The sequence below is a fragment of the Mastacembelus armatus genome, chromosome 9 (assembly GCF_900324485.2).
Source record: "Mastacembelus armatus chromosome 9, fMasArm1.2, whole genome shotgun sequence".
NCBI lineage: Eukaryota > Metazoa > Chordata > Actinopteri > Synbranchiformes > Mastacembelidae > Mastacembelus > Mastacembelus armatus.
In genome coordinates, this window is record NC_046641.1 from 2280884 (window position 1) to 2308112 (window position 27229).

The 27229-nt window shown below is 39.6% G+C and overlaps 2 protein-coding genes across 6 annotated transcripts; both read left to right on the forward strand.

Moving 5' to 3' along the window:
* The first annotated feature begins 698 nt into the window (after positions 1-698).
* On the forward strand, positions 699-2785 carry b3galt8 (beta-1,3-galactosyltransferase 8). Its single transcript, XM_026322128.2, has one exon. It carries the CDS (start codon positions 773-775, stop codon positions 1730-1732), a length of 960 nt encoding a protein of 319 aa, XP_026177913.1. The 5' UTR covers positions 699-772; the 3' UTR covers positions 1733-2785.
* LOC113139130 (dual specificity testis-specific protein kinase 1) lies at positions 1227-26041 on the forward strand. Of its 5 annotated transcripts, XM_026322123.2 has the most exons (10): positions 4343-4746; positions 5835-5911; positions 15825-16018; positions 16464-16585; positions 18421-18469; positions 18777-18926; positions 22769-22942; positions 23392-23475; positions 24836-24922; positions 25087-26041. In XM_026322123.2, the coding sequence occupies exons 2-10, from the start codon at positions 5881-5883 to the stop codon at positions 25189-25191; spliced, it is 996 nt and encodes a 331-aa protein (XP_026177908.1). In that variant the 5' UTR covers positions 4343-4746; positions 5835-5880; the 3' UTR covers positions 25192-26041. The 5 variants fall into 5 exon arrangements, with proteins under 5 accessions (XP_026177911.1, XP_026177909.1, XP_026177912.1 ...); XM_026322126.1 differs by lacking the exons at positions 4343-4746; positions 5835-5911 and adding an exon at positions 1227-1344; XM_026322124.1 differs by lacking the exons at positions 4343-4746; positions 5835-5911 and adding an exon at positions 1325-1452.
* The last annotated feature ends 1188 nt before the right edge of the window (positions 26042-27229 follow it).

Sequence of the window (27229 nt, forward strand, 5' to 3'; positions counted from 1 at the left end):
ACTTTTATATTTTAAAGAACAGTTGACAAAAAAAATCCTAAAGGTCAGTGCACTAGTTTTTCATGGGCTTTTGACCAAACTCATGGTCTTCCTCCACTGACAGTCCACTCAGCTGTGACACAGCATGTTCAAGTCACAGTGGGATATGAAGGCCACACCTGACACTTCGGACTGACAGGTCATGATTATCTGTACAGTGAGGTCTGTAAAAACAAACCAGAGACAGCTGGATTTTTAAAAAGTCTCTCAATCATTGTATTGACACTCAGACCCACATCCACGTTACATTCTCAGCATTATATAGGCTCTAAGTGTAGTTACTGAAACACAGTGGGCTCCCAAGACAAGTCCTTTTAGAGGAACAAAGACCATCATCATCATCATCATCATCAGTAGTAGTAGCAGGCCTGGCAGTAGTATTAGCAGCAGCAGTAGTAGTGGCACGGTAGTAGTAGCAGTAGTCTTCCAACAAATAAAAAGCTCACTGTCGTTAGGCTACTGGTAGCCTGACTTCCTCACTGCAGAATAATTATCCAGCCGGCCCAGGTTATAAATAACGTTCGTTTTTAACGTCATTCAGTAATGAGGCTCCTAGTCCATAATAAACAGCGAGCAGACCCCGGGTGGGGCTCAGGTTACACACGTCACCACAACATCGGCTGAGCCTGCTTATATATCCTTTTCCGGGTCTGCCCCGCTCCGATTTCCTGGCATTTCCTGGACCTGTCATCGAAACGCGCTGGGAAAATCAGGCAGCTGCTCCCTGAGTACAATGAGGGCAACTTTGTCTTGGAGGATAGTTAAGTTACTCTTCGTCTCAGCTGGGCTGGTCCTGTCTGCTCAAGTTTTGCTGAGTGCGGTGAGTAAACAACTCCCAAAGCCCAGTGCTGTTCCTGTCGAGGACTACAGAGTCTTATCTCCCGACACGTATCAGTACCTCAGAAACCAGCCTGCAGCCTGCTGGGACACAAGCCCCTTCCTGCTTTTTATGGTCGCAGTTGCCCCTCAGGAGGCTGTAGCAAGGGAGGCCATCAGGAGGACATGGGGTGCTCCAGGACAGGACACCCTCACCCTGTTTTTCCTCGGGCTCCCTGAGGGGGGGCAGTTGTCCAGCCTCCAGGAACAGCTGGATGAAGAAAAGAGGAAACATGCAGACATTATTCAGATGAACTTTCAGGACACCTACCAGAATCTGACAATCAAGACCATGATGATGATGAACTGGGTGGCGACCCACTGTCCAAATGCCTCCTACGTCATGAAGGTGGACTCTGACATCTTTGTGAATGTGTTGTACCTCATCAGTCAGCTGAGGAGCTCCCCACAGCAAGGCTTCATCACAGGGTCAGTGATACGTGACGGCAGGCCGAGGAGGGACAGTCACAGCAAATGGCACATACCAGAGGAGCTGTACCCTGAGGACAGCTTCCCCCCTTATGTGTCTGGAGCTGGGTATGTGTTCTCTGCAGACCTGGCTGGTAGGATTTCCTGGGCTTCCAGGTTTGTCTGGATGATCCCTCTGGAGGATGTGTATGTGGGGTTGTGTCTGCGTGTGCTGGGGGTCCAGCCTGTGTATTCTCGCAGCCTGCCAATGCTCAGGAATCTGTTTGAAATAGGAAAGTTGGAGTACAACAGGTGCACCTTTGCTAAACTCATCATAGTTAATGGATTTAAGCCGTCAATGCTGTTGCAAGTTTGGAAGGACTTCTCCAAAGGCCATACTAGCTGCTGACAGAACTTGAACCATGGTAAAGCATAATCAATTAGTAGCCTGCTGCAAAGGAAAGAAAGCCATCAAACACACACAGCCATGGGATGGGGCTGTTGGGTTTAGCTGTATTAGCAAACAGAAGAATTTATGGAGAGATGTGCAAAACAGCTAGATGGGAAATTACATCTGTTGAAGATCAGGGAATCTAACCTTCATTTGAAAGCAAAATGAAAGAATGTAGCCCTGAAACAGGTTAGTTAACTATTTAGGTCATCAGCAAAACAATGTATGACGGTGATGGTTTTACCTACGTCTCTGGAATGTATTCAGATTGTGGTTGCCTTCTATAGAGAGGTGTGTGTCTTTCTAAATCATGTCCAATCCATTTAATTTACACAAGTTGACTCCAGTCAAGGTGTAGAAACATCTCAGCAAAGATCAATAGAAATGGGACGCTCCTGAGCTAATTTTTTCGTGTTGTTGCAAAGAGGCTGAAGGTTTATGTAAATGCTATATTTCTGTCTGTTTTCACTATGTGTCATTATGTGGCACTGAGTGTCGATTAATAAGAAAAAATGAATTTAAACAATTGTAGTGTCAGGCTGCAACATAGCAAAATTGATAAAAGTGAAGAGGTCTGAATACTTTCTGAATGTACTATACATGATGACCAACGGGTGGCAGTATCTGACAAGAGGTTCCACTCAATGTGCAAATGTGGAATGACCGACCTGTGTACAGTTCTATGAACAAGTAAGAAATAAATACATCATGTCCTCAGAAAAACCTTAATAATGTCTTTTCCCTTTTACTAAGCTTTAAAAGGTCTGACACTGCTGAATGATGTACTGTACAGCACAATGCCACAGAGATACATACCTCTACTCTGTAGTTTGCTTTCTTTTTTTATATTTTTTTCACTGAAAATATTTATCAAACATTTATCAAAATGTATTTGATAATGATTGTCTTAATTTGTCGGCTTAATTTGTTATATTTTTATGAAACAGGTAATTCACTGTTTTCTTTTTCACAGTTTTTAGATTGCTGTTGCAGTTTTCCTGTTATGCTGCAGCACTGGTATCACTGCAGTAATGATGGCTACTTTGCATTATGTAGATTTTACATAACATGTAATACATACATTTTGAAAAGGCATGTTGCATTTGAAATCAGCAGACTGGATGATGATGAACTGGTGACAGCAGGGGGTAATAGCAATAGATGTTATGTGACGACCAGCGTGCTGGGCTCAGAAATAGTTGGCTATTGCTTCATGATTCAGCAGTGAGACTGAGTGTCAGCAGATGGCAGCTTCTGTGTCTTTAATAGAAGAGGGAGGCGAAGACTGATACTGTATGTTGTGTCAGTGTTGGCCGTTTATCAAAATTCTAATCAAACCCTTTTAGAAATACAACACACCTTTTTTGTTAGGCTTAACGTTGCTTCATTCTTGAGCAACAAGAAAAACTTGTAACGTGTGTTTTTGTCTGATTTTATCATTATATGTCACATTCTTCATATTGCTATACCCAAACCTTTGTAAAAAGGTGAAATCTGAGAAAAAGTAGTTCAAAATAATTTTTGTCCAACTGATGGCAGCAGAATAAACTATAAACAACACTGATGTATTGACTTATAAAGCAGGCTCTGGTAGTTTATAACTAGTATTGTTCAGTTTTACTACTGCAAAGTTACTGAACTGACCTACATCAGTGACATACTCTGAGAACAGCCAGTTCTCCACCATTGTGCAATAACTAGCAGAGTCCAGCAAAGACAAGTAAGAAACAAAGCCCTTTTTCTTTTAGAATGAGCATGATATGACTGATCCCTGATCAGAATATGTTAAGAGTAGTCCATGGAGTTAGCTTGTACTTCCATAAAGTGGAGCAAAACACAAGGTCCATCAGACATCCTTGAAATTTAGTTTCTAATATCAGTCTTTCTCCAAAAAAGCTGATACAGCATTTCTCCTTGGAACTCAGTAAGGCCTTTTAATTGTAGACTCCCATGACAACAAAACACTTACGTCTCTTTAACTCCATACACAGTTTGGATTACAAGCGTTTTGTTGCAAATTCAAGGATTTGAAGTCCAAGATGAGATTATTTACAGTAACAGCAAAGCTATTTGCTACTGTATGTACGACAAAGCTCCCTTAGCCACAGATGACAATGTGCCAACCTGACTTGTTATGTCACATGTGATGTCAGAATTGAAGCCTCACAGGTAGGCATCATTTTACAGAGTCACATTGTGAAATGCATGGTGTTATCCGATGGCAACGTAATGCAAAACAGCTCCATCATGCTCAGGAGTTCTCACATGCATGCCTGCATTTTCTGATTTACATATTAAAGTGGTGTAAACCTGGAGTCTGAGGCTCAGACTAGCCTGTACTGCTGTTTTGCCCATTTTCCAACTGTTTGTCTGGCATTCATGTCCCACACTGACTGAGTGGGAGCTCTCGCTCTGGGCCAGAGCTCTACATTGTTCTCCACACTCCCACCTCTTTGCTGTGCTGCATCCAGACACTTCTGCTCAGCACAAACAGCTTTCACAAGGGACTGCATCATTTCAGTCACTGTCAGCTGTTATCGTTTTAGACTCAGTGCTGTTAGTGCTACAGGGACTAGCATCAAAGATTCAGACGGTCCACACGCAGCAACATCTGTTAGAGCACAAACCGTGCAGCTCCAAATCACCCCAACCATTCACAGCGTAGCTGTTCAGGCCGGTACCGGCTGCTCAGCTCGCCGTGGGTGGAGTTACATCCACCGACGTGCTGCTGCTGAAGCTTGTTCCTAAGACAACCCAGAAAAATGCATTTGCATTAGCGAGGCGTGTTTCAGCGCCGTGAGTGAGCCGCGGGAAGCTGCACGAACAAAGACGCACCGTGCCGAGAGGAACTGTGCTGAGACAACCGCAACTTCTTGCACAGAAAAACTAAAGTATAGCGGATATATAATGATGACACCTGATCCACACAATAAGCCTGAGCTGTAGCCGCACCACGCTGGGACTCAATTTATGTAAGTAGTCTGCTTGTGTTTGTTCCGCGTTTGTAGAAAGTTTGAGCCTTTATGGAAACATACGGTCAGTTGTTCCATGACAGAGCAGTAGCTGAAGCCTGTTTAGATACAGGCTATTGTTCCACAGCAGGTGGCCCAAATGTTGTTATACTTTAAAGTATGCTGCATGTACCGGCTTAGTGACATAGATGAAGCATATTCACCATGTCACAGAAATGTTACAACTAACCCCAGGCACAAAAAGCTTAGTAGAGTCAGTACAAGCTTACTGTACCAATATCATGGTGACACAGTGCTACAGTGGTTCCCAACACAGGGCTCAGGACAACATCAGTATAGGTATCAGGGTCCAGCTGGGACCCACACACGCACACACGCACACACACACACACACAGTGTTGAGCTAGGACTAATGCTGATGACGAGGGAGAGTCAATCAAAACATTAAAGCTGCAGACTATAAAACCAAAACAATGGGCTAAAGGCACCAAAAGGCTGTGGAGCTGTCATCCACTGTGGATACATAGATTTTCAATAGAGCTCCTTTAATAATGAAATCTTATAATGTTATGTATTAGTGCATACCCTGAAAAAAATTATGTTGCATTACGATAAAGTGTCCAGGCCTATATTGGTATTAACTAACTGTGGTTACACTGGTCCATACTGGATTTCTGAGAATATAGTAAAATACCAGAGTATGGTAGAAACACTTGAAATACTGGGCAGAAATGGGTGAGGGAACACATTTGGGGTCACAAACCTCAACTATGGCAAAGTTGGGAACCACTGTCATATAGTCACTGTAGATATATAGGAGGCGATCAGTTTGTAGGTCTGCAGTGTCTGTCTTTTAAAGACGTGCGTAATTAGAAAGCTTGGAAAGAAAGTGTCCTGGCCAAAGCCTTATAACTGTCACCAGGAAATAAATAAATGTGGGACATAGTCAAAAACAGCTGTAAACATTGTCTCTTGTCTGCCAGTCAGCCTTCGTGCCAGTGTCAATGTTGCTTGCTTGACAGTCTATATGTGTTGTCCTCTGTCTGTTTTCCCTCATTTGTTGTTGCATGTATGTGGTTCCTTCCCAGTTTCTGCACCTCACAGAGACCTCAGATTTGTCCCATCAGCAACAGGATGCATATGAATAGCTTATTAAATCAATGGAGTAAGTAAATGATTCAGATACTTTTTCTGCATTTCTCACGGTACATTTCATGCATCATGTGTTACCAGGAGGACGATTCTGACACCATCTATGTGAATGTCAGCGACAGATTTACCCAAAGTAAAGTTACAGTATGTCCCACTGAGCTGTGAAACCACAACTTTGTCACTTGTCTCAATCTTTGTAGGTGCTGCGCTGCATTGCTTGTGTCTCACATCCATGACAGAAGTTAAAACATTGTGTCACCTGTATGTTACTCTGATGAACTGGAGCCTTAAGAAGGAGAATCTGCCATGCAGTAATTGTGTGTAGCTCTGCTTTGTTCTGAAATAGAAAGACCTTTGCTCAGCATCCTTTCTAAATGTGTGCAAAGACGGTGTATCAAGACTTCTCTGACTTTTCCGTCACCTGCTCTCCAGCTTAACACAGCCTTCAGGTTTGTGTTCTTTCTCTCTTCTTCAGAGAAGAAAGGCTGAAAGGGGGAATTATTTGGAATTAATGAATTGTTGTTTGATTTAGATATTTTACACTTCACATTTTATTTTGGACAGCTTATACGTATGACAAATTATTATTTCATTATTTATTTTCAGTCGAGCACTCAGATGCTACACATAGGAAAGAAGTTTTCCTGAGCTCCAGAGATTGTCCTTGTTTGCGGTTTGGTGTAGAAATACAACCACAGCAGTACAAACTGTATCAGATTGTGCTGATCCCAGGCCAAAACAAACAACTACATATAGCTAGATGTGTGTTTTTAGTGACCACTGGCTTGTCTACTTGTGTTTATTTTCTGAAGTACATTCAAATGATATATAATAGTAAGCAATATCAAGTAAATGTAAATAACACAACTTAGCAGATTCCTGTTAGTGCCTGTGCCATGCCCTGCAGACATGGCTACCTAAGATGCATATTTGCACTGGATCTGTAGGCTGCAGCAGCCCTTAGCAAGACATTTGTGTCACCTACATCTCCCCCCTACTGAGGATGGTGTAATATTGCTTCATTTACAGAAACATGCTTGAAAATAGTGTATAGTTATGTAGCTGTAACCTTAGTTGCAAGCTTGTACATTTAGGATTGTACCCACAAACCTCATTTTGTCAGTTTGCTCAATACAGAAATCTACATTGCTCCTCTCTGCACCAACACTGATATGAAAACATTAAGTTAAAGAAAATAACTTGGGCAGAGTCATTTTTGATAATTCGGGTGTTTTTGTAAAGATCTCATTTAGTCCGTGTCCTGTAAGGAGGGAACAGAGATCCTGATGGGCCTTCCAGCTGTCCTTACATCGATTATGTAACTCAGGATTGACAGGGCTGAGCTAATATTGGGTATTTCTAGGCATTTGTGAAAAATAGTACAGACTACATAAATGATCAAAAATAATTGTAGTAACATACAGCTCTGGCCTACACATCTGGCCTGACAATGGAATGCTAAATGAATATAAAACAGTAGGCTTCCACGTATGAGGCAGCTTACTTTCAAATCATTAAAACTGATTTGCTCTGAAAAGAGGGAAGTGAGGTTAAACTCATCAGTTAACCCCAGCACAGTGGAGTGACACAGAATACACAGAAGTACAGGTCATATTATCTGGGTAAAGACTAGGGGTTTCACTGCCCAGTTCATGGCTGACTGAAGAATGAAGCCAATTACATTAGCTGCAGTGGCTCCAAAGACACTGATTGGCCAGTAGCTAAACGTTTTACCCTGTCCTTCTTACAGACTGAGCACTTCTTTTACACAGCTCTGGTTACAAAACTTGCATGTGTTCCTGCCAAGTGTCTGCGAACATGGACACCTGTGAGTTTTTCACAGAGTTTACAGGCAGAAGCATAATGTACAAGGTTACCACACTAGGTTTACAACTGAAAATGTCAAAGTTTACAAAACTAAGATTACAAAAACAAAATTGTTTTCTAGCACACTTTACTTTACTGCTAAAATTATTCCATACTGGACAGGTTGGATGTAAATGCAGATGTGCTGTGGAAGCGTGTGCATGTATGCAGGGATGGATAGAGGGGGAATCCCGCTGACTCCCCTATACACCTTTTCTCCCGCTTTTAATGTTAATGCAGGGATCACCCTGATCATTGACAAGTGTTGAACTTCATCCTGTGAACTTCACATCTTAGCATATTGAGGCTGTCTCACTGTGCACTGTGCGTGCTCAGTATTTTCCATGAGGGCTTTGGATGTAACCCTATCCTTGGTAGAGCGATGGTTGACAATATGCTGTAATTTAGCAGTTCCTTCCTGTTAGAAACCACACTCATCAAAGTTACACATACAGTACCATGTGTTAGGGGTATTTTTAACCTAGAACACAGGCTGTTGATATGCTCTGGTCTGAATCAGTTTGCTGTGCTGTTGTGTGTCTTTTTACACAGAAAAAAAAAAACCCAAACATGTGACCAGTGCAGCAAAAGTCAGTTTACCTCAGATCACCTCAGCAGGTGATTTCACTTATCATATCCAGTTAAGGCTAATTGTGGTTATGCACCAGAGGTCCACATGGTGGGGAACTACCTGAAAAAGTAAGATCACCAAAGTCATTAAGATACTCTCCCACTTTTGACTCCTAACCCTACTGATTTTTTTTTTTTTAGTCACTTAGAACAAGACTTACAAGCAATCACCGTTTAGTCAGTGAGTCTACAACTGTCTTTTTCCTCCATGCTAGGACTGCAACAGTAACCACATTACCACTTCAACATGGTATTAGGAGGTGTACCACAGGCAGAGCACATTACAGCCAAAACCAGCTTGGCTGCTTTCTGTTATGTATGAGAATTTCCATCCTCATGATGGTTATGATGTAACTGCTGTGCAGTTGAATCAATTACCAGTGTTTACCATTTATACTCTTAAATTATCCTCTTTGCTTTGTTTGACACTTAAAGGTGGCATTATTTGGAGACAAAACAGTGACAGATGTGAGTTAGATGATGTGGCTCATGCATTCACTGCAAAAATAGTTTCCGGGTAAGAAAAAAACAAACAAAATAATGGGAGGTTGAGCTCTGTGAATGAGTGAGTGACGTTAGTGGCATCACCTCACGGAGTTAAGTGGGGCCCTATTTTGGAGCCAGATTTGAGAGGGGAGCATGGTGGCGAGCCCCTAGAGCCTAGGCCAGGCCCGGCACAACCTGAAAAACATGTTACATGGTGCTATTCCCCTGTGGTGCAAGCAACCAACCACTTAGGTATCTAAGTGTTCCTGGTACCAGAACACCTCAAGATAAAGACAGATTGTGAGCATGCAGCTGTATGTTTTGGATGCTTGGGTTAAGAGAGGAGCAGAGCTGTTAACTGATGACTGATCTAAAATTAAGGCTTGCTTCAACAGGTCTAATTTACAGCACATTCATCTAACTCCAGTTCTGTAGAAGTAGAGAAATGGTGGATTGATGTCATGTACATATTAGACTGGAGTCATCATGCCAAAGTTGTCATTACCAAGTCAATATTGCACTAGTTGAAAATGGATTTAAAGTGATTGATCTACAGGACCCAGCCTCAGGCATATAGCACAGAGCATGAGGATTTCTATTTTTAAAGCTGTCAGCTAAACTAGAAATGCAGTATGATATTTAGATGACATCAGCATGAAGGTCTAGCATAATCAAGCTTCACCTGCATTATGCGGTGTGTCGTCAGTGCATAGCCTGTTCCACCACGTCCATACTCATGTCAGTTCAGACAGACATACTGATGATAGGCCAGTGTAAGGACAGTTTTGGTTCACTGTCATCACGTTGTTTCTGGCTGCAGCAGGAAGCTGTTGTCAGTAATAAAAAAAAAACCTCCAAAAAAGGGACTAGGTGATGAACATATTGGAGCATTTAGCAGATTAAGGGCCAGATCTTTGAATAAAAATTGAATTGAAAAGTGAATAATGGAGTTATATTGATCAGGTTGATAAAAACATGACTTACAGTAAATGACTATATTTATTCAGGTTTGCTGGATGTGTAAATATGTGATTGTTTTCTAATGTGTTATGTTATAACAAATAGTGTGGCAATAAAGCGTCAGTGCTGTTATTTTCAGGTTGTTTTGTTGTCCCTAAGTAAGAAAAAAAAATCAATTAAGCTTTAATAACAACATCAATATCAGGTTGAAAAGCAATGTGTCACAGGCTTTTCTTTACCTCTGACCACACAGAGTCACTGGTCGGTTTGGTCGTTTTGGTCACAAATTTGATGTTGCAAGTGTAACCTTGCCCGGCAGTGATACCCCAGTGTCCTGGCACCCAGAGTTCACTTCCAAATCACTACACAAAGTTGTCTAAAATGGAAACATGAACTTCAGCTGCTTATTAGCTACTTTAGTTTGTGTATATTCTTTAAATCAATTAAGATTATTTAACGTTACAGTACATCACCTGCATATTTTTCATATACAGTCTATATTCATTGCACCAAATACTTGACATGCAGATGTGTTCAGATGGGAATAGTGTTAATAGTGCATTTTTTCTATTTTTCTTTTTAGAGATGTAAAGCTAAAGGAAATGCTTATTTAAACATGCACGTATTGTTTGTGCCCAGTGTGTCAATACATGTTTTATGTTGTGCAACAGTGGCATTACTCATGATTTTTGCATCCACCATGGCAGTGGTGCATGGGAATGGGGAACCACAGCTATGTGTGGTCTAGCTCTGGCTGTCTTACTCATCTGATGTCAACCTATTTGACATGTCACTGATCCCTCCCTGTAATCTCTGCTTTCAAAAACCTGCAGATAGAGGCAGAACTCAGAGGATGCTGTGGCTCTAAAGTGAGCATTGCTTTACCTTGGAAAATCTACATGGCAATTAGCTATTGTGGTTTGGCTCAGGACAGTTTATGTGCTTGACTTTATTAAGTCAGGCTGTAGCCAAAAACGTGGTGACTAGAGGACAGTTTAAGGTAGAATAATATGCTGTGGTGGTGCAGTTGCACATACATACTTTATGACTGAAATCATTAGGCCTCTAAGGATGCTGTTCTGCACCCAACCTCTGTCTAGAATTAGAATTCTAGACTTAGCATTAATTAATTTCCAAGTGTGGTATGAAGTGCAATCTTAATTTTGGCACCTACTTAGTTTGTCAGTACCATTTTAATCTCCTTTTTGTCCTGCTTTTTTAGTATATACGTCTTTTCAGTATTTTGATGATCCAGCTGTTGCCATATTTGTTGTGTGCAATTACCACTGTTACAGATGTTATTGTCTACAGCAAGGTTATTGGAAAATTGGTGATGCAAAAACTCGATTCAGTCACGGTTGTGACTGAAATCCTGTTCACTGGGTTCAGCTTGAACGGAGAAGCTAAACTGTCAGTCAACTTTAAAGGAGCTTTCTTTAGAGGACAATTTACACAGTGTCCATCGACATTAATCCTAGAACTTACTCATTCCTTTTAATAGCATCGCTTCCTCTGGAAGCAAAGTTAGCATTTTATTTGCATCACTTACTGTTAAATTAGAAATGTCAGTATGCTGTGTGGATTTCAATAGTTAATCTCAGGCATCCTATATGTCTTTTTGTCTAATTCTCAGTGTATTGTATGTAGATTATTTAGTTTTCAAAGCCATCTCTTCCAAGAATCAGTAACATCAGGTGATGTCAGCTGCTTCTTATAGATGGTAATCCAAGTGGTCAAGCCAATAAATCAGCCAGCTAAGATAATGTATTTTGGGTGGTGAAGGACACGTTTGTTATCAGGAGTGTGTGATACCACAGATGCATGCAGCCTGTTGAAAAGACAAGAAATACTTCATGGGCATTTATTCATCTTTCCAAATCAGTTTTTATTTGTTAATTAAAAATGTAATAATTTTGTTGTACTTTTTGGCCTCAAAAGTAGCTTAATTTAGTTTTTGCCTTGTTTTTCATTTTCACCATAGCTTTTATTAAAAAAATCCTCACTGATGTGCACCTGTAAATTACAAACATTAGTGTGTGTGCTTGGATATTTGAAGTGGTGTCAGGCAGTGTATGTGGAAGTTAATGTGCCATTGGATTCATTAATTGCTGAGTGGGGAAAAAAGGGTAAGTAAGCTGTTTTCTGGTTCACATGATATGGCTATATCAGGCTTCAAGTGTGAACCCAAGAGTGAGTACCTGGCTTGACGTCAACTAGTGACGTTAATCCCTGTTGGTATGAAGGTGACATGGTCATTCATGGCTGTTCAAAAGTCATTGATTATAGTGCATAAACACACTCACACATGCTTTCTCTCTGCTTTGAGCTAACTTCACATCCCAGTATGATTTTTTGGGGGGAAATTCCTCAGATAAAATCCTTGTGTGTGATGGAGCTGTGAGGAAAACTCTCACTTTGGTGCGATCTGATGTTTACTGTGAAACACTCATGTGTGGCACTCCATATCAACTGAGAGGACGTCAGTGTGGCGATGGCTAGCCCTGATATTCCTGTTGATGCGGTGTGTGGTCAGACATAGGTCAAACTCACAGTGTGTCGCCCTTCACTGCAGGCAGACATATTTCCTGCATGTTATCTGTGTAACCTTATAATCCCATGTGTGAAAAAAACACAGTGACTGAGCTGGTGAAGTATCATGTCTTGGCTAGCTTGCAGTATTTCTGAGTCAGAGCTGATAACAGAACAGCCAAGAAAAGCAGACAAAGTGGGAAATGGAGTGAGAGGGAGGAAGGGAGGCACAAACTGCAGTAGGTGTCTGTCTTCAGCAGAAACAGTTTAGTGAAAAAGCTCTAAGACCCCACTGTGCAGACAAATGTAGCAACAAGATAGGTGAACACAGTGGGCTATTCAGCAGCTAAAGAGACAGAAAGATGATAACTGTTTGCTAACATCTTTATCATTTTGTTTTAAATGGCAGTAGAAGCATAAAGATTTAGGTTGTATTTATGTCAGTTGCATTTAGAGACAAGAGGTGTGTCAAGTCACTCAGCTTTGCACAAACTGGTGTACTTACTGGATTTAATGTCTGTCAGTTTGTTTTTTTTTTCTTTGCTGTTGGGGCTGTTTCCCCCAACTTGATTGACAAAATCCAGCCAATTGTGTTAGCGTATCAGTGTATGCTGTGCAAGAGAGGCTGATAAGGAGAAAAATGAACACGCACCTTCAATGTTGTTACACCAGTCCTCTATTATACGTAAATGCTGCTCTGCCTCAATTAAAGCAACCCAACAGGTCGTAGGTCTTCACAAGAAGCCTGTTAATTCTACTTAAAAATTATTTGGCAAAGGAGCCGAATCTATTATTTAAAGATTATTATTATTTCAGTTTATTTTTTAGTTTTAGTTTTTATAGCTGAAATATGCTCCAAAACATGTGGTAATGTGCAGGGCCACTGTGACTCACTCACTGACCAGGCTGGTAGAAATGCAGTGAGCCTAACCCTTCAAACCAGTCAGAGAAGGCTGAAGCCGAGGGTGCAACCTCACTGCTGTTAATCAGTGTCTGAATGTGCTTCTCGTCTCTTACTCCTGTCATCCCGAGGCTTCTAGTTGGTATTGGCTGTGAAAGACAGATTGCCGCATGATCTGTGACAGCGAAGGGACAGGGACTGTTGGGGGAGCAAAAGTTGTGTATGTATGTATGTGTATGATAGGAAAAGTAATGCAATACAAAGAGAAATTAGAATTAATATACAAATAATTAAAAAGTTATCATGTCCATACAAAAGTCTGTCTTCAGTGTACCTTTGCTATCAGTCTCTTTCAGTTAATACACAAACTCTGTGCCCTATTCAGCAGTGAGATTGCACCTTCATATCTTGAGAACAAACATTACAGTGACCAGTGTTGTTAAGCATTACTCCAGCCTCTATTTCAACACTGATCACTATCTTTGTTTCAGTCTGTAAACTGGGGTCACTTTACTAATCCATTCCAGCTAATAAGTGGGAGAGTGAAATTTCACATTTTGTGAGCTTTTAATTCCTCCAGGGATGATTTCTTACTTTTAAAGGCAAAAAATGTTTTTTCACCTCTAGTGGGACTCTACCCACTAGGACTGTCAGCTTTTCAAAATAAATCAAGTTGAAACAAACTCAGGCTAGGGCTATACTAGAAAAGAAGTGGTTGATATGACATGTTGGCTGTCCATCTCCAACTTCAAAAGTGTTTATATGTGATCTGTGTTACTACAAAGTAGTAAAAGAAATGCTGTAAAAGAAATCAATTCAGTGTGTATTACACTGCGCTTCTTAGCAAGTAGCAGTTTCTTTTATACAATCAGCCAAATGCAAAACATGTAGGGAAAAGTGTTCACAATAATAAAACTTTACATAAACATTTTTCCTGTTTTTCATCATTTTCATTGTGTGCACTACTCAAAGAAGGCTTTTTGCCCTTACCACTGCAGGTAATATACATGTGTGGGCATCAATTGTATGTATGCAAATTAGCACCAGACTTAAACTTTTTCCTAATGTGACAGGACCATTGGAATGTACACAGGTTTAAAATAAAAGCATTAGCGGGGACATGTCAATTTCTGCCTAACTTCTTTCTATTTGCTTTAAAGAAAACTTTAATGTAACCTTTAATTCATTTAATTTATTCGTATATTTTACTTTCACTACTACTCTCTTGAATGCAGATAAATATAAATTATAGATCTACTGTCATGTCAGTGCAGAGGACATGAAGTGCAGTTGTGGCAACAGAAAGGGTTGAACTGAAAAGGTAGTTATTTAATTTGTCAGCCAATTTTTGGCATCCATCTTTCTGCATTCTGCGGCTTTTGCAGAATTACGTTGTGTATGAATTTCTTCTTCGTAATCTACGTCTTAGGTGCATGTTTAAGGAACCAACATAACTGAATATCCTGATCCATGATTAGATTATTAAGCATTACTCATTTGATGATCTGTTAAGCCACATATGGAAAATGGGCCCAGATCACATTTTATGGCAATTTTTTTTAAAAAGCTACTTCCAAGGGGTTCACATACTTTTTCTTGCCACTGACCTACATTCCATGGGGTGCTCCACAAGGTTCATTACGTGGTGCACAACTTTTTCCATTATTTCAGTCCATGCTTTCATTTACTGAATGCTTGACTGTTAGCAGCAGGTACTCTGATCAGTTTATATTATATGACAGAATGCCCTAAATATCTTACATTGGATGTGTATTTGACATGAATTAAGGATACATGAGACATATTTCAAAAATGATAAACCAGTGTCTAGATTTCAGCTTGTACACAATGCAGCTGCCAGAGTTTTGATAAAACTTGTAACAAGTAACTTGATAAAAACAAGTTACTTCCACCTCAATCTTAGCTAACTGTCTTTTCTTACACACATCCCTCGTTGCCGTGGGACATTGAATACTACAGCATTAAATGTATTAACAACACAAAAACAAAGAGGCATGGAGGGACTGTTCTTTTACTATTGACCAGAACTGTCAACACAACCCTTTCCTGTTAATGTACATTACAAAACTTCTCTAGTTAGTTTTAATAAGCATGTAAAGACTCATTTTCCATCCATCCATTATCTATACCTGCTTATTCCTTAACCAGGGTCACAGGGATCTGCTGGAGCCTATCCCAGCTCTCTTTGGGTGAAAAGCAGGGATACACCCTGGACAGGTCACCAGTCCATCACAGGGCCACATAGAGACAAACAACCTCACACGCTCACACTCACTCCTATGGGCAATTTAGAGTCACCAATTAACCTGACATACATGTTTTTGGACTGTGGGAGGAAACCAGAGTACCTGGAGAAAAACTCACATTTCCATTTAGTGTAATTATTTGGAATTCTGGATTTTATCGAACCTATTTTTTAAGTAAAACATATTTTTCTTTTACTTTTCTTTTAAATCTACTTATGTTATTTTAGAGGTGCTATACACATTTTATACTAAAAGTTTATATTTATTATGTGTTTCTACTTTGCCAGTGGATATCTCCAGGATGTGTGATGTGGATGTGTCCTCAGAACCCACCAGTCCCACCCTATATGGTGAGTCTTCAGACAAGTACTATCATGTGGACCGCTGGCAGAAGCTCCGTACTGCTGTCCGCAAACTCGAGTTCTGGGAAAACTTTACTGCTGAGCTAATTGGAAGTGGCTTCTTCTCCAAAGTCTATAAGGTATTCTTTCTGTCCTCCCCCCAACCAACACCCCTCCCCTTTTGCCTTGTTGCCATCATGTATGAGCTGCCATCAAAGCTTGCTTTGTTTCAGCTAACTGGGACATTTTTGCCATTCTTTGATTGGCCCACCAGTTTTGGAGACCATGGGGGCACAATACGCATTCCCAGCTGAGACCTTACATAACTCCTAATGTGAAAGCAGAGCTAGAGCAGAGCCACAGGCAGAGCAGGTTTTCACACATTTATCTTTTTTCCATGATGAAATGAGCTAGATGAGCTAGAAAGAGGCCACAGAATGGGTGAGTGATTGGGGAGGTCAGAGTTTTGGCAGATTGGCTTCTTATGTCAACTGGCACTCCTCCACCCTTACTACAACTACCTCTGATATTACTGTTAATACTTCAAATGTCTCTTCTACTAACAGAAACAAGTGTGCCTTTTAGGTGATGCATAGCACCAGTCGGAAAGTGATGGTGGTGAAGATCTACAAAAATGACGTGGACCAAGACAGCATTGTACGTGAAATCAGCCTGTTGCAGAAACTCTCCCACCCCAACATCGTCAGGTAGTAGCCCACTTCATACTGAACTTTCTTTTCTCTAAGAGGTTAAATTCTTATGCAGCAAAAGAAACTGAATTTGCTTTTAGGGGAATCCTTGTGTGTCTTTATTCTGTGTCTCTACAGGCTCTACACCCTCCCACACATCACACTTTAACTGCCACTTTAACTGTCTATGTCTCAATCTCACAATCTGTAATGTGGTAGCAGTATTTATGGCAACACAGATACAGAGCAGTAAAATGGGAATACCATGCTATTTTGTCGATGATTACTGAAAAAAGAAGGTAAAACACATATTTCTGCTCTATCTACGCACACTATAATTAAGTGAAAGATAATATTTTAAATATACCGTATATATATTCGAGCTTTACAGCCACATATCAATCTCTATAATGACCATATTTGGTTTTGCATGTTCCCTTTAGGAGACTCTTAGACTTTCTTGAGCCTGTTATCCATTAACAATAATTAACAATATACTGCAGTAAGTCTATATGGATTTTGTTAAAGTTAATTGTTCCACCATAATGATTGATTTGAAGTTTTTACTGCTGTACTCTACAGCTGTAACTCAGCACAGACATGAAATTTACTGTGATAGATACAAGTTTTTGCCATTTGATTTTAATGCCATATGGAAATGAATAAAAACCTGCCTGAATAAAAATTACTACTATTATTAATAAAAAACCTGAATAAAAAGGCTGCCTGGAATGGTAGGAAAAATATATTAGATATGCCAATCCAACATATTTGATATATTTATGGATTTTTTTTGGCCACATGGTGGCAGTGGAATGAGAGTAAATACAACATTCTAAGGACTTTATTATTCAATATAGTGACTGCAATTAGTGAACAGTTGGTTAATATATATTTATATAAAAAAATAACAGAAACATTTCAGATAAACTCAGAGAAACTGTTACCAGTAATCAGATAACTTGCATGTATGACATTACTTTCTGTACTTGTCACATAACTGAAGCACAGCCTTGCTTTGAGTGGCAATCAACACAAATAAAATGAGACCTTGGTGCAATTTAACACCGACGCTGTCACCACCAGCAGTTGCGTAAGGTATGAAACCAGGCAGACATAATGTTTGCCTTAGCAATATTATTTTAGCCATTTAGCAAGGTCACAGCATTGTGTTCTCCAGATTAGTTCACTGTATCTGCTGAGGCCATGATGTCAGTACCTGATACACACAACCTGCTCACACTGTATGTAGGCCTAAACCAAGCACACACTGAGTGTAAGTGATATTTGTTTAAGCCATTGTTCTTTGTACTTAGTACTCAATTGTTCTTCCTTAAAATGTCAGCTTCATAATAATCTGTTATCAGATGTAAAATGTTTCCTGAAGAATATACAGTTAACACATGGATTTGAAAATTCTAAAATTGAAAAGGGGTGGGTTACCCAGTACTTTAATAATTAACTGTTGTTAATTATTATGGCCACCATTATAGCAGAGAACAGTGTATGACCACAACAGTATTTATGCCACTATTTTTCTTGATATAAACATACAGTTACAATATTTGCCCTTTTTAACTGAAGAATATAATGTAAAATGACAAAAAACATTGTAATTGTTTCGACCTGCCAATCCCATACACATTGCCATGCTGTCAGGAATACTCAAATAAACTGGATTGAATTGACTTGGGGTTGTGAGGGTAGGAAGGTTTGAAAGCGCTGAGAGGAGGACCAAAATACACTTATCAGACTTTACCTTTGAAAACAAAAATTACCATAGCTTGTTATGTTTAAACTCAACTTTACTATTAAGGAACAATTAATAACACCATATTTTCTTCTTATTCAAGATATCTGGGAATCTGTGTAAAAGAAGACAAACTCTATCCAATCTTAGAGGTGAGTACTGCTCTGTTTCTGTCGTTTTGCTTGCTACTTATGAGTCACTTAGTGTATGTTCACAGGCTGGCTGTGGTCTGTGTGTGGTAAAACGAAACAGATAACACTGATGGGAGGCAATTGTGATAATGAAATGGTGACCGGGTTAAGTCAGTCTTAGCATGCATAATAAGACATTACACTTTTACATTACAGGTTTACTTTATATGGCCTACCAGCACCAACTATTTATCATTCCAGTGTCTATTGCATCTATTTTGTTAAGTTTTTATTTTTACAGTAACCTGGTGTTTGTCGGCTGTTTCAGTATGTGAATGGTGGTTGTCTAGAGGAGCTTCTGGCCAGGAAAGATGTTCCCTTGTGCTGGAGAGAGAAGGTGGACCTGGCCTGTGACATAAGCAGGGGAATGATCTACCTGCACTACAAGAACATCTACCACAGAGATCTAAACTCCAAGGTAAGACATTCAGTCTCTGTCCTACTGTTATTTAGCTGCTGCAACAGTCCAGTGTCCCCAGGGGGTTCATTAAACTTTCATCTCGTCTTTCAACATCTGCTATCATAGCTACTTAGTCTGCCACCACAGTGATCTCACAGGGGGATGTACAGTGGTTTATACTTGTCCATCACAGCTCTACACCTAAAAACCAGGACTGATTGATAACTTGGGAACATTTCAATATCTTTCAATGTTCCGTTAGAGCCTTTATATCTTGGAATTTATATAAATTGTCCCCTGCTGGCCTAGGGGTTAAGGTGCAACACTGGGTTGCTTAATTCTCAAAGGACACACTGATCATGTTGAAGTTCTAAATATCAATATATTATGTATTCATTCTAAAATCTTTATCCTCCAAAGAGGCAACCCCAAAAAAGCATCAGATATGATCCAAACATTGGTACTATATTGTGGACTAACCAGTCACCTAAAAATAAACTGAGCCTCTCTTTACCCAACAAATTATCTTTTTGAAGATAACTAAAGTGACCAAGTTCTCAGGTCTCTGGCCTGGTTCTTCCCAGAACATATTTTTCCCACAATAGTAATTTGTGGTTTGTTTGTAGTGTCTTTAACTGCCACATGCTTTGGGCTTGTCCATAGGAAAATCTTAATGACTTATATTTTTCCCTTAAATAGACTGTCTTTGTGATCTCCATGTTCTGAATGTGCCTTTTACACACTGATTTTCTGTTGCCCAATAGTCGTGTTAAACGTTTCACGTCTTTATCAGGTTTTTGTCTTGTAGTTTGGCTAATCTCCATCTTGTTTGTTATTATGAATCACACTGTAGTGCAAGACACTTATATAAGTGAATATGGTTGTTTCTGTGTGTATTTGGGTGTGATGCTTGTGTGTGTGTGTGTGTGTGTGCGTGTGTGCGTGTGTGTGTGTGTGTGCGCGTGTGTGTGCGTGTGTGTGTGTGTGTGTGAGAGAGAGAGAGAGCTATGCAGGTGCTGTCTGTCTCTCCTGGTTGCCAGGCTTCATAGAGCAAACAGTCAGTAATGCAAAGGGACACGGCAACATGAAAGTCATTATTGTCATGCTAATAGATTGTTGCTAAGCAAGTACTGTTGCTACGTATATAACTAGCTCTCTCCCCTGTATCCCAAACCGTCGCTCCATGCACATCTTCCTCAGGCAACTCATTTGGGTTTGTCCCAATTCACATGGAGGCCATAGCTGATTTATGTCACTCTCTGGCCGCAGGAACTGGACTGAGCTAGACTGAATGGTAAAAATTAATTTGCAGATAAAACTAAATTTGCACTAATCAATAAATGTATATCATCAATACATCAAAGATTATGTATAAAACAGATGTTTATAGTGACAAGACCCCCTGACAGTTATCCTCTAAGCTTTACAGAACATTTTAGCCTCTTTAAGCTAATTGTTTTGGTTTTTCCATCTTGTCTTTGGAGCTTTGCTCATTAGCCATATTGCTTTAAAGTTGATGCCATAACATTTTGTTTATCAGCATAATTGGTATATCCAGGTTATGTTTTTGAACCTTTGGCAAAGTTCTTTGTTATATTATTTTTTAAGTTATTCATCTACATAGTTGCCCTAGTAACTATGGTATTATTTATGTGCAGTTGAAACTGCACTTTTTTTTCAACATATTAGATTAGATTTTTTTTAAAGCAGCATGAGACAGAGACATGAGCATGAGACATTATTCACAAGACCTGAAATGCAACCTAAGTATTCTTACTGCCCAGGTGTATTTTTTGTTTGTTTGTTTTTTTTTTAGCACAGGCAAGACTTGTCTTGATCAGACTTGCAGCAATCTTTGCAAGACTCAATTGGCAATATTTTTGTTTTTATTTTTCCAGTCAACATTAACACGAGTGATTCTGCCCCTTGATTTAAAACTCCTGTTTCCATCTGGCAGTCCTGACAATTGTACTGTGCAATCTGACAAAACACTATCTCCATTCTCTATAAGCCTGCCACTACTGCTTGATTCTAGCTGGAGTCAGTGTGTTTCCACTGAGTAAACAAAACATCTGTGACCATCTGTGAAATTCACTGTATAAACAGTGTCTGTAATTATTCATTTAAAACCTGAAATCTTAGCCATTGTTTCCAAGTCTCTTTCATTTTTATCTTCTGTCTCCTTCACCAGAAAAACTATCCATTTTACCAAACTGATATCTGCTTACTTTTTAGTTCTGCTCAAAAACAGAAACCTTCTTCAACTCACAGATAACCTAAAGAATATCTGTATCAGAAACTGTTTCATCCCTTTGGCATAAAGTTTTAGGTGTACGCAGACCGTGAAAATATCCCTCTGGTTCAGTGTCCAACATTAATTGTTCTTTAGTCCATTTCTTTTCATCTTTTGTATCAAATTTCAGGAGATGATTTTCTATAGCCCTAGCGTAATATCTGCAGCGTGCAAAACAAATTCCATTACATCCACAGTCGCCATCCTGCGTGACGTCTGATTTACAAAGGCTAGTGGAATAGCAGCTAGTACAAATGTTCTGCCATGACCACAGATCCTTCTTAGTGAAAATATAAAAGTCTTTCTACTTTGATGAAAGCATCTGTGGTGGAAAAATAAACACCAATTCAAGTTTCCATGACTAAAAAAAGCCAAAAGCCTCACTGGGCATATTTTCCTGGGGCCTGTTTGTCTGTGGATTGGGATCATCTGATGTAGTGTGACAAAGTGGTCCCCAAAGTTGTTCACAAACATAACCAGAGCTCTCCTTTGAAAAGAAGGAATGTGTACTTTTGTTTCCTTTAAAGATCAAGTCATTTATCTCCTGCCTAAAAACTTGAAAATGTGGGGAAGGTTTAGTGGGATTAAGTCAAACCACTGTCCACTGGACATATAAAGCTTCTGACGTCAGTGTGTGAGGACATCCAAAAGGCAAATTACATTCCAAAACCCCCTGAACTAATGCAGTCATTGTGAACATGCCTTAGAAAGTTAGCTTGAATCACAGTTGACGCTCCTGGAAGGTTAAAGCCTCTTTTCATTAGGGCTTAAAAGCTGCATCTGCTGCATTGTGTTTGCAAGAGCTTTCCATTTTTGTTGCCAAACTGTTGCTTTCCTTTGCAGCGAGGGGACGGACCAGTGCTTAATTTAGTAGTGAAGTTTGGGTCAAATGTTTTTTCCAAGGACAGCCTCATAATTACAGGCTACTTGAAGGAAATGATTTTTGGTGCAGTGGGACGTCTCTTCACTTCCATACACACCCAATCTCACACACACACACACACACACACCCACACACACACAGACTCTTACAGAAAGGTTGCATGTTACACACAGACACTGATACACATACTTCAGGCCACCCACTGTTGTTATGCAACTACCACTGCCACACAGTGCATCACACCTACAGCTCTCAGCCTGCTAACTCAGTGAACCATGATTTGCCTTTTTCTCACAATTTATGATGTTTACCTTTTTAATTAGATATCAGCCTGCCAGTCAGTGTGCTTAAGACTACTACATCACACAGGCAAACAGACTGAGTCTGTTGTGCATCTCACATGTTAGGTGGGGGAATTATTTAGAGTGCTGGAAAGAAGCTACAGCAGATCCTATTGAGCCTGTTGATAAGTGGACCGACTAAAGAGACTCTTTGTCTGGCACTTTGTTCCACAGAGCACATATACAGTCCATTGGAAGCACATTCAAAGATTCAAAGTCTTTTCAAATTAAAACCAATGTGGATGAAAGGAACTGATGATGCTGTCTGCAAACAGTAGCCTTACACTGCCATCTGCTGACACATTATCACATGACAGTAGCATTCCTGTTTGTGTTTCTCCAGAACTGTCTGATCCGGGTGACGTCTCGAGGACGGGAGGCTCTGGTGACAGACTTTGGCCTGGCCAGGGAGGTGGTGGAGCTGCCAGTTAAAGACCCCGGCAGGAAACTCTCATTAGTGGGCTCAGCCTTTTGGATGGCCCCTGAAATGCTCCGAGGGGAGCCATATGACCGTAAGGTAGTGGAAAAACTGTTTAGGATATAGATTTACTGTATGTTAACAATAATGATTATTTTTAGTAATAATTTATGAATTATTGTCTCAGTTCATTTAGTAATGGCTTGGTCTGTAAAATGTCAGAAGATATTGTAAAATGCATGTTACAATTTCCTGAAGCCTATAGTGGTATCAATGCTTGTTTTTCCAACCAACAGTCTAAAACTCAAAGTGATTTGAGTTTGAGTGATTTTAAAATTTAAAATTTTCACAGGTGAGAAGCTAGACAGAATGTCTGGCACTTCTGCAAAAAAAAAAAATTAAATAAATAAAATGGCTGATTGATTGTCTAAGAGTTACATGTATTATTAGACACATTATTCTATATTTTCGGACAGCTTGTTGCTTTCCAGCAACCAATGTATTTGTAGTTAGTTCAGTATCAGTGATGATTGCATCCTATCTTCCAGGTGGATGTTTTCTCCTTTGGTATTGTGCTCTGTGAAATACTGGCCAGGATTCCCGCTGACCCAGAGATACTACCCAGATCACAGGTGGACCTCAGTCAGAAACTCACGATATTAACCTTACATGATATTAACCCATTGGTAAAGAGGAACTAAGGATTATGGCATACTAATAGCTCTTACCATAATTAACAAATATGTGATGAAATTAAGTTTATAGGTGCTACTGTTAATGTAATGTCTCCAAAATTGTTCCATTTAAAAACTTAAACAGTCAAGTTAAACAACAAAACTGCCCCTTGTTAGATGTTAGATGCTGGGACCAGCAATAAGTTAAATTCTGAGTAAGTTAACACACATTTTTTCCTAACAGAGGTTTTTATAATTTGTCATGGCTCTCATCAGCAAATGAAACTTTCTTTATGTGCTGTACATTTTAATTGTATAGTAATGTTATGGTCTAAAGCTCCCCACAGTAAGGAACCTTGACTATACTTTATCCTAGACCAGTTGTTCTAACTATAGTTGTAGGTGTAAATCATTTAAATCATTTATCAGTAGCAGATGATACCCTTCCTTTAAGTAGGAATACATTTTATTTAATGCTTTCTGCCACCATCATGCGGCCATTTGTTTTATTAAAATCTGTAACAGAGGGTTGATCGTTGTTGTCCAAGGATGCATTTGTTGTCATGCTAAGACAAAGGTGGAAAGATTGTTTTCACACAGAAGTCCATCAGTTATGAACGAGACTAAAGCCAGTGGGCAGTTATCTTAGCATATGGATTGGTAGCACAGAGAAGCAGCTGGAGTTCAAAATTAGAAAACACAATTCAAGTTTAATAATTAACACAATGTGCCTGGTTGGTTTAATCTTTTTTCAAACAAGTGTAAAGAAAATTTAATGACCCAATGCTGTTCATGTGTGTTTCTGTGCTGATAAACAGACAGTGTGTTCAGTGTGTTAGTGACTCTTGAAGGGGTTGGCAAGTGTAGAGTTTAAGTTTGCCAAGAACCAGGCCCGCTGTGTAGACCTTGCTTCTATATACAGTACACATAATGTTGGTGCTAAATGTCTTCTGTGTCCACCTTTTATTAACTAAAATGTCAAACTACTGCTTTAAAAAAAATATAGATTTACAATTTTAGGACATGGAAATACTATAGTATCATGTATGTATATTAAATAACATTATTTTTAGTTTTATGTTTTCACCTAAAACACAGTCAACTCATACTTAATGTATGAGCAAATACAAATTAATGTTTTTCCTCAGTACAGCATGTAAAGAGCAGTATATGTTATCTGAATACCATACCAAATATCATACCAAGCTGTGAAAAGGAGTCAAATGTTCATTGTTTAGATGAGTTAAGATTGATGTGCCTTATGAAAGCATCTAGTACAATGTGCACTGTAACTGCAGTGGCTGTTAATATATTTCAGGACTATGGTCTGGACGTGAATTCATTCAAGGGGCTGGTGACTGACTGTCCACAGCGTCTCCTGGAGTTGGCAGCCAGCTGCTGTATGGTATGTAGGCAGAAAAGTTTACACAGTTCACAGTAACACAATACAAGAGTGAAGAATTGTTCTTTCCTTGCAATGAAGACATCACTAGACATAAGTAATAATAAAAATACCAGAATTCCTCCAGACATAGCCTATCAGAGCTACTCTCTTCTGTTCAAACTAAGGTGGAGTCATTCAGACGGCCAGCATTCACAGAGGTGTTGGACGAGCTGGGAGAGGTCGCTGAGAGCCTGGAGCCACCACCCACACCTGATCTGAGCACAAGCTGAGTGATTCACTTGGAAAGCCCATGTATCCAGCATCAGGAGCAGAAGGCCTGGAATCATTTGTCACTGCCTGGACAGGAAAGTTGATTGCACCTGAGCAGAAAAAATAACAACAGTAATATAATAATAATAAAATAAAAGACCTGGTCAGATGTTCAACCATGTTTGGCATCACTCTCCTCCACTGCCTAGCATCTGACCCTGGTGGAACTAGATTTCACTGAGGTGGTACACAGGATTAGTGGTATTACAGTAGATGTGTTTGCAATCAGCCATGGAAACTGTCCTGATTACTCATGGACACTTGGCTTTGACACGTTTTGTGTACATATGAAGACTACTGTAGTTAGCCGCATGTCTTACTTGACTAAAATGTTACCCTTTCTTCCTGTTTTTCTTGTTCTTTATGAAAAGTTTGTTTTGTAACCAATGAGACAGATAAATTAGCCTGTTGTATTATGTATTTTCTGCCTTATCTGTCTGCTCGCCTGCCCCTTCTAGTTCTGCAGGCCTGGACTCTGATTTGGTCCTTCGGCAACAGTAAAGGACATTTGTTGACTGAGGGCAAATTGTGTGTCTCTGCTGGGGCAAAATAACCCACAGCACATCACTTCTAACACAACAAATGCAGGACTAAGGAAACAGGAATTGAAGAAATTTTAAGTTGTTTTGAAGAAGTCACACTTAAATTTGCTATGTGTTCTGGTTCGCAGTTCATATTCATGGTCATTTTTAATCTTGGTTTCAATTGAAACTATTATTTCCATGCAAGTATATGACTTTTTGAACTATCCAGTGGATTTTGCTTTGGAGTACCCTACATTTATCGTACAATAAAAATCACAGAAAGCGATCCTTGTCAGCATACAGATATTGCTGTTATTTTTGGGTTTAGGGAGTTACTTTGTGTGGAGAATGTGCATGTAAATACAGTGCTGTGAAAAACTATTTGCCCACTTCCTGATTTTTAAAAAATATTTTTACATATTTGTCACTAAAACATTTCAGATTATAAAACAAATTTTAATATTACACAAATATAACCTAAGTAAATACAAAATGCAGTTCATTTATTAAGGGTGTCCAAACCTGCCTGGCCCTATGTGAAAAAGTAATTGTCCCCCTTGCTAAATCATGAATGCCTGTGATTAACCACGTTTTTGGAAAGCTGAGTTAAATTTCACTTGCCACAGCCAGGCCCGATTACTGCCAGACCTGTTGAATAAAGAAATCACTTAAATAGCACCTGTCTGACAAGGTAAAGCACACTAAAAGATCTCAAAAAGTAACACATCATGCCACAACTCAAAGAAATTCAAGAACAGATGAGAAACAAAGGAACTGACATGTATCAATCTGAAATGGGTTACAACGCCATTTCTAAGGCTATAGGACTCCAGTGAACCACAATGAGAGCCATTACCCATAAGTGGAGAAAACTTGGAACAGTTTCCCAGGAGTGGCCGTCCCACCAAAATTACTCCAAGAGCACAACGACAACTCATCCAGGAGCTCAAAGAACCCAGAATATCACTTGTCTTACTTAAGGTCAGTGTTCATGATTCAACAATAAGAAACAGACTGCAAAAATAATGATTATCCTGATTGATTGATTATTCATAAGACTTTTGGGCAAATACTCTGTGAACTGATGAGACAAAAGTTGAACTTTTTGGAAGGTACGTGTGGCCTGTTTTATGTGGCCTAAAACACAGCACTTCATAAAAAGATCATACAAAGCCAAACGTGCTGGTAGTGTGATGGTATGGGGCTGCTTTCAGCTTCAGGACCTGAACAACTTTCCATAACTGATGGAACCACCAGAATTCTGCTCTACTAGAAAATCCTGAAGGAGAATGTCCCGCCATCAGGTTGTGACCTCAAGCTTAAGTGCATATTGGTAATGCAGCAGGACAATGATTCAAAACACAGCAGTAGGTCCACCAGTGAATGGCTCAAAAAAGAAAAAAACCCCACAAAATTAAGATTTTGGAGTGGCCTAGTCAAAGTTTGGACTTAAATCTGATTGAGATTTGCTGTG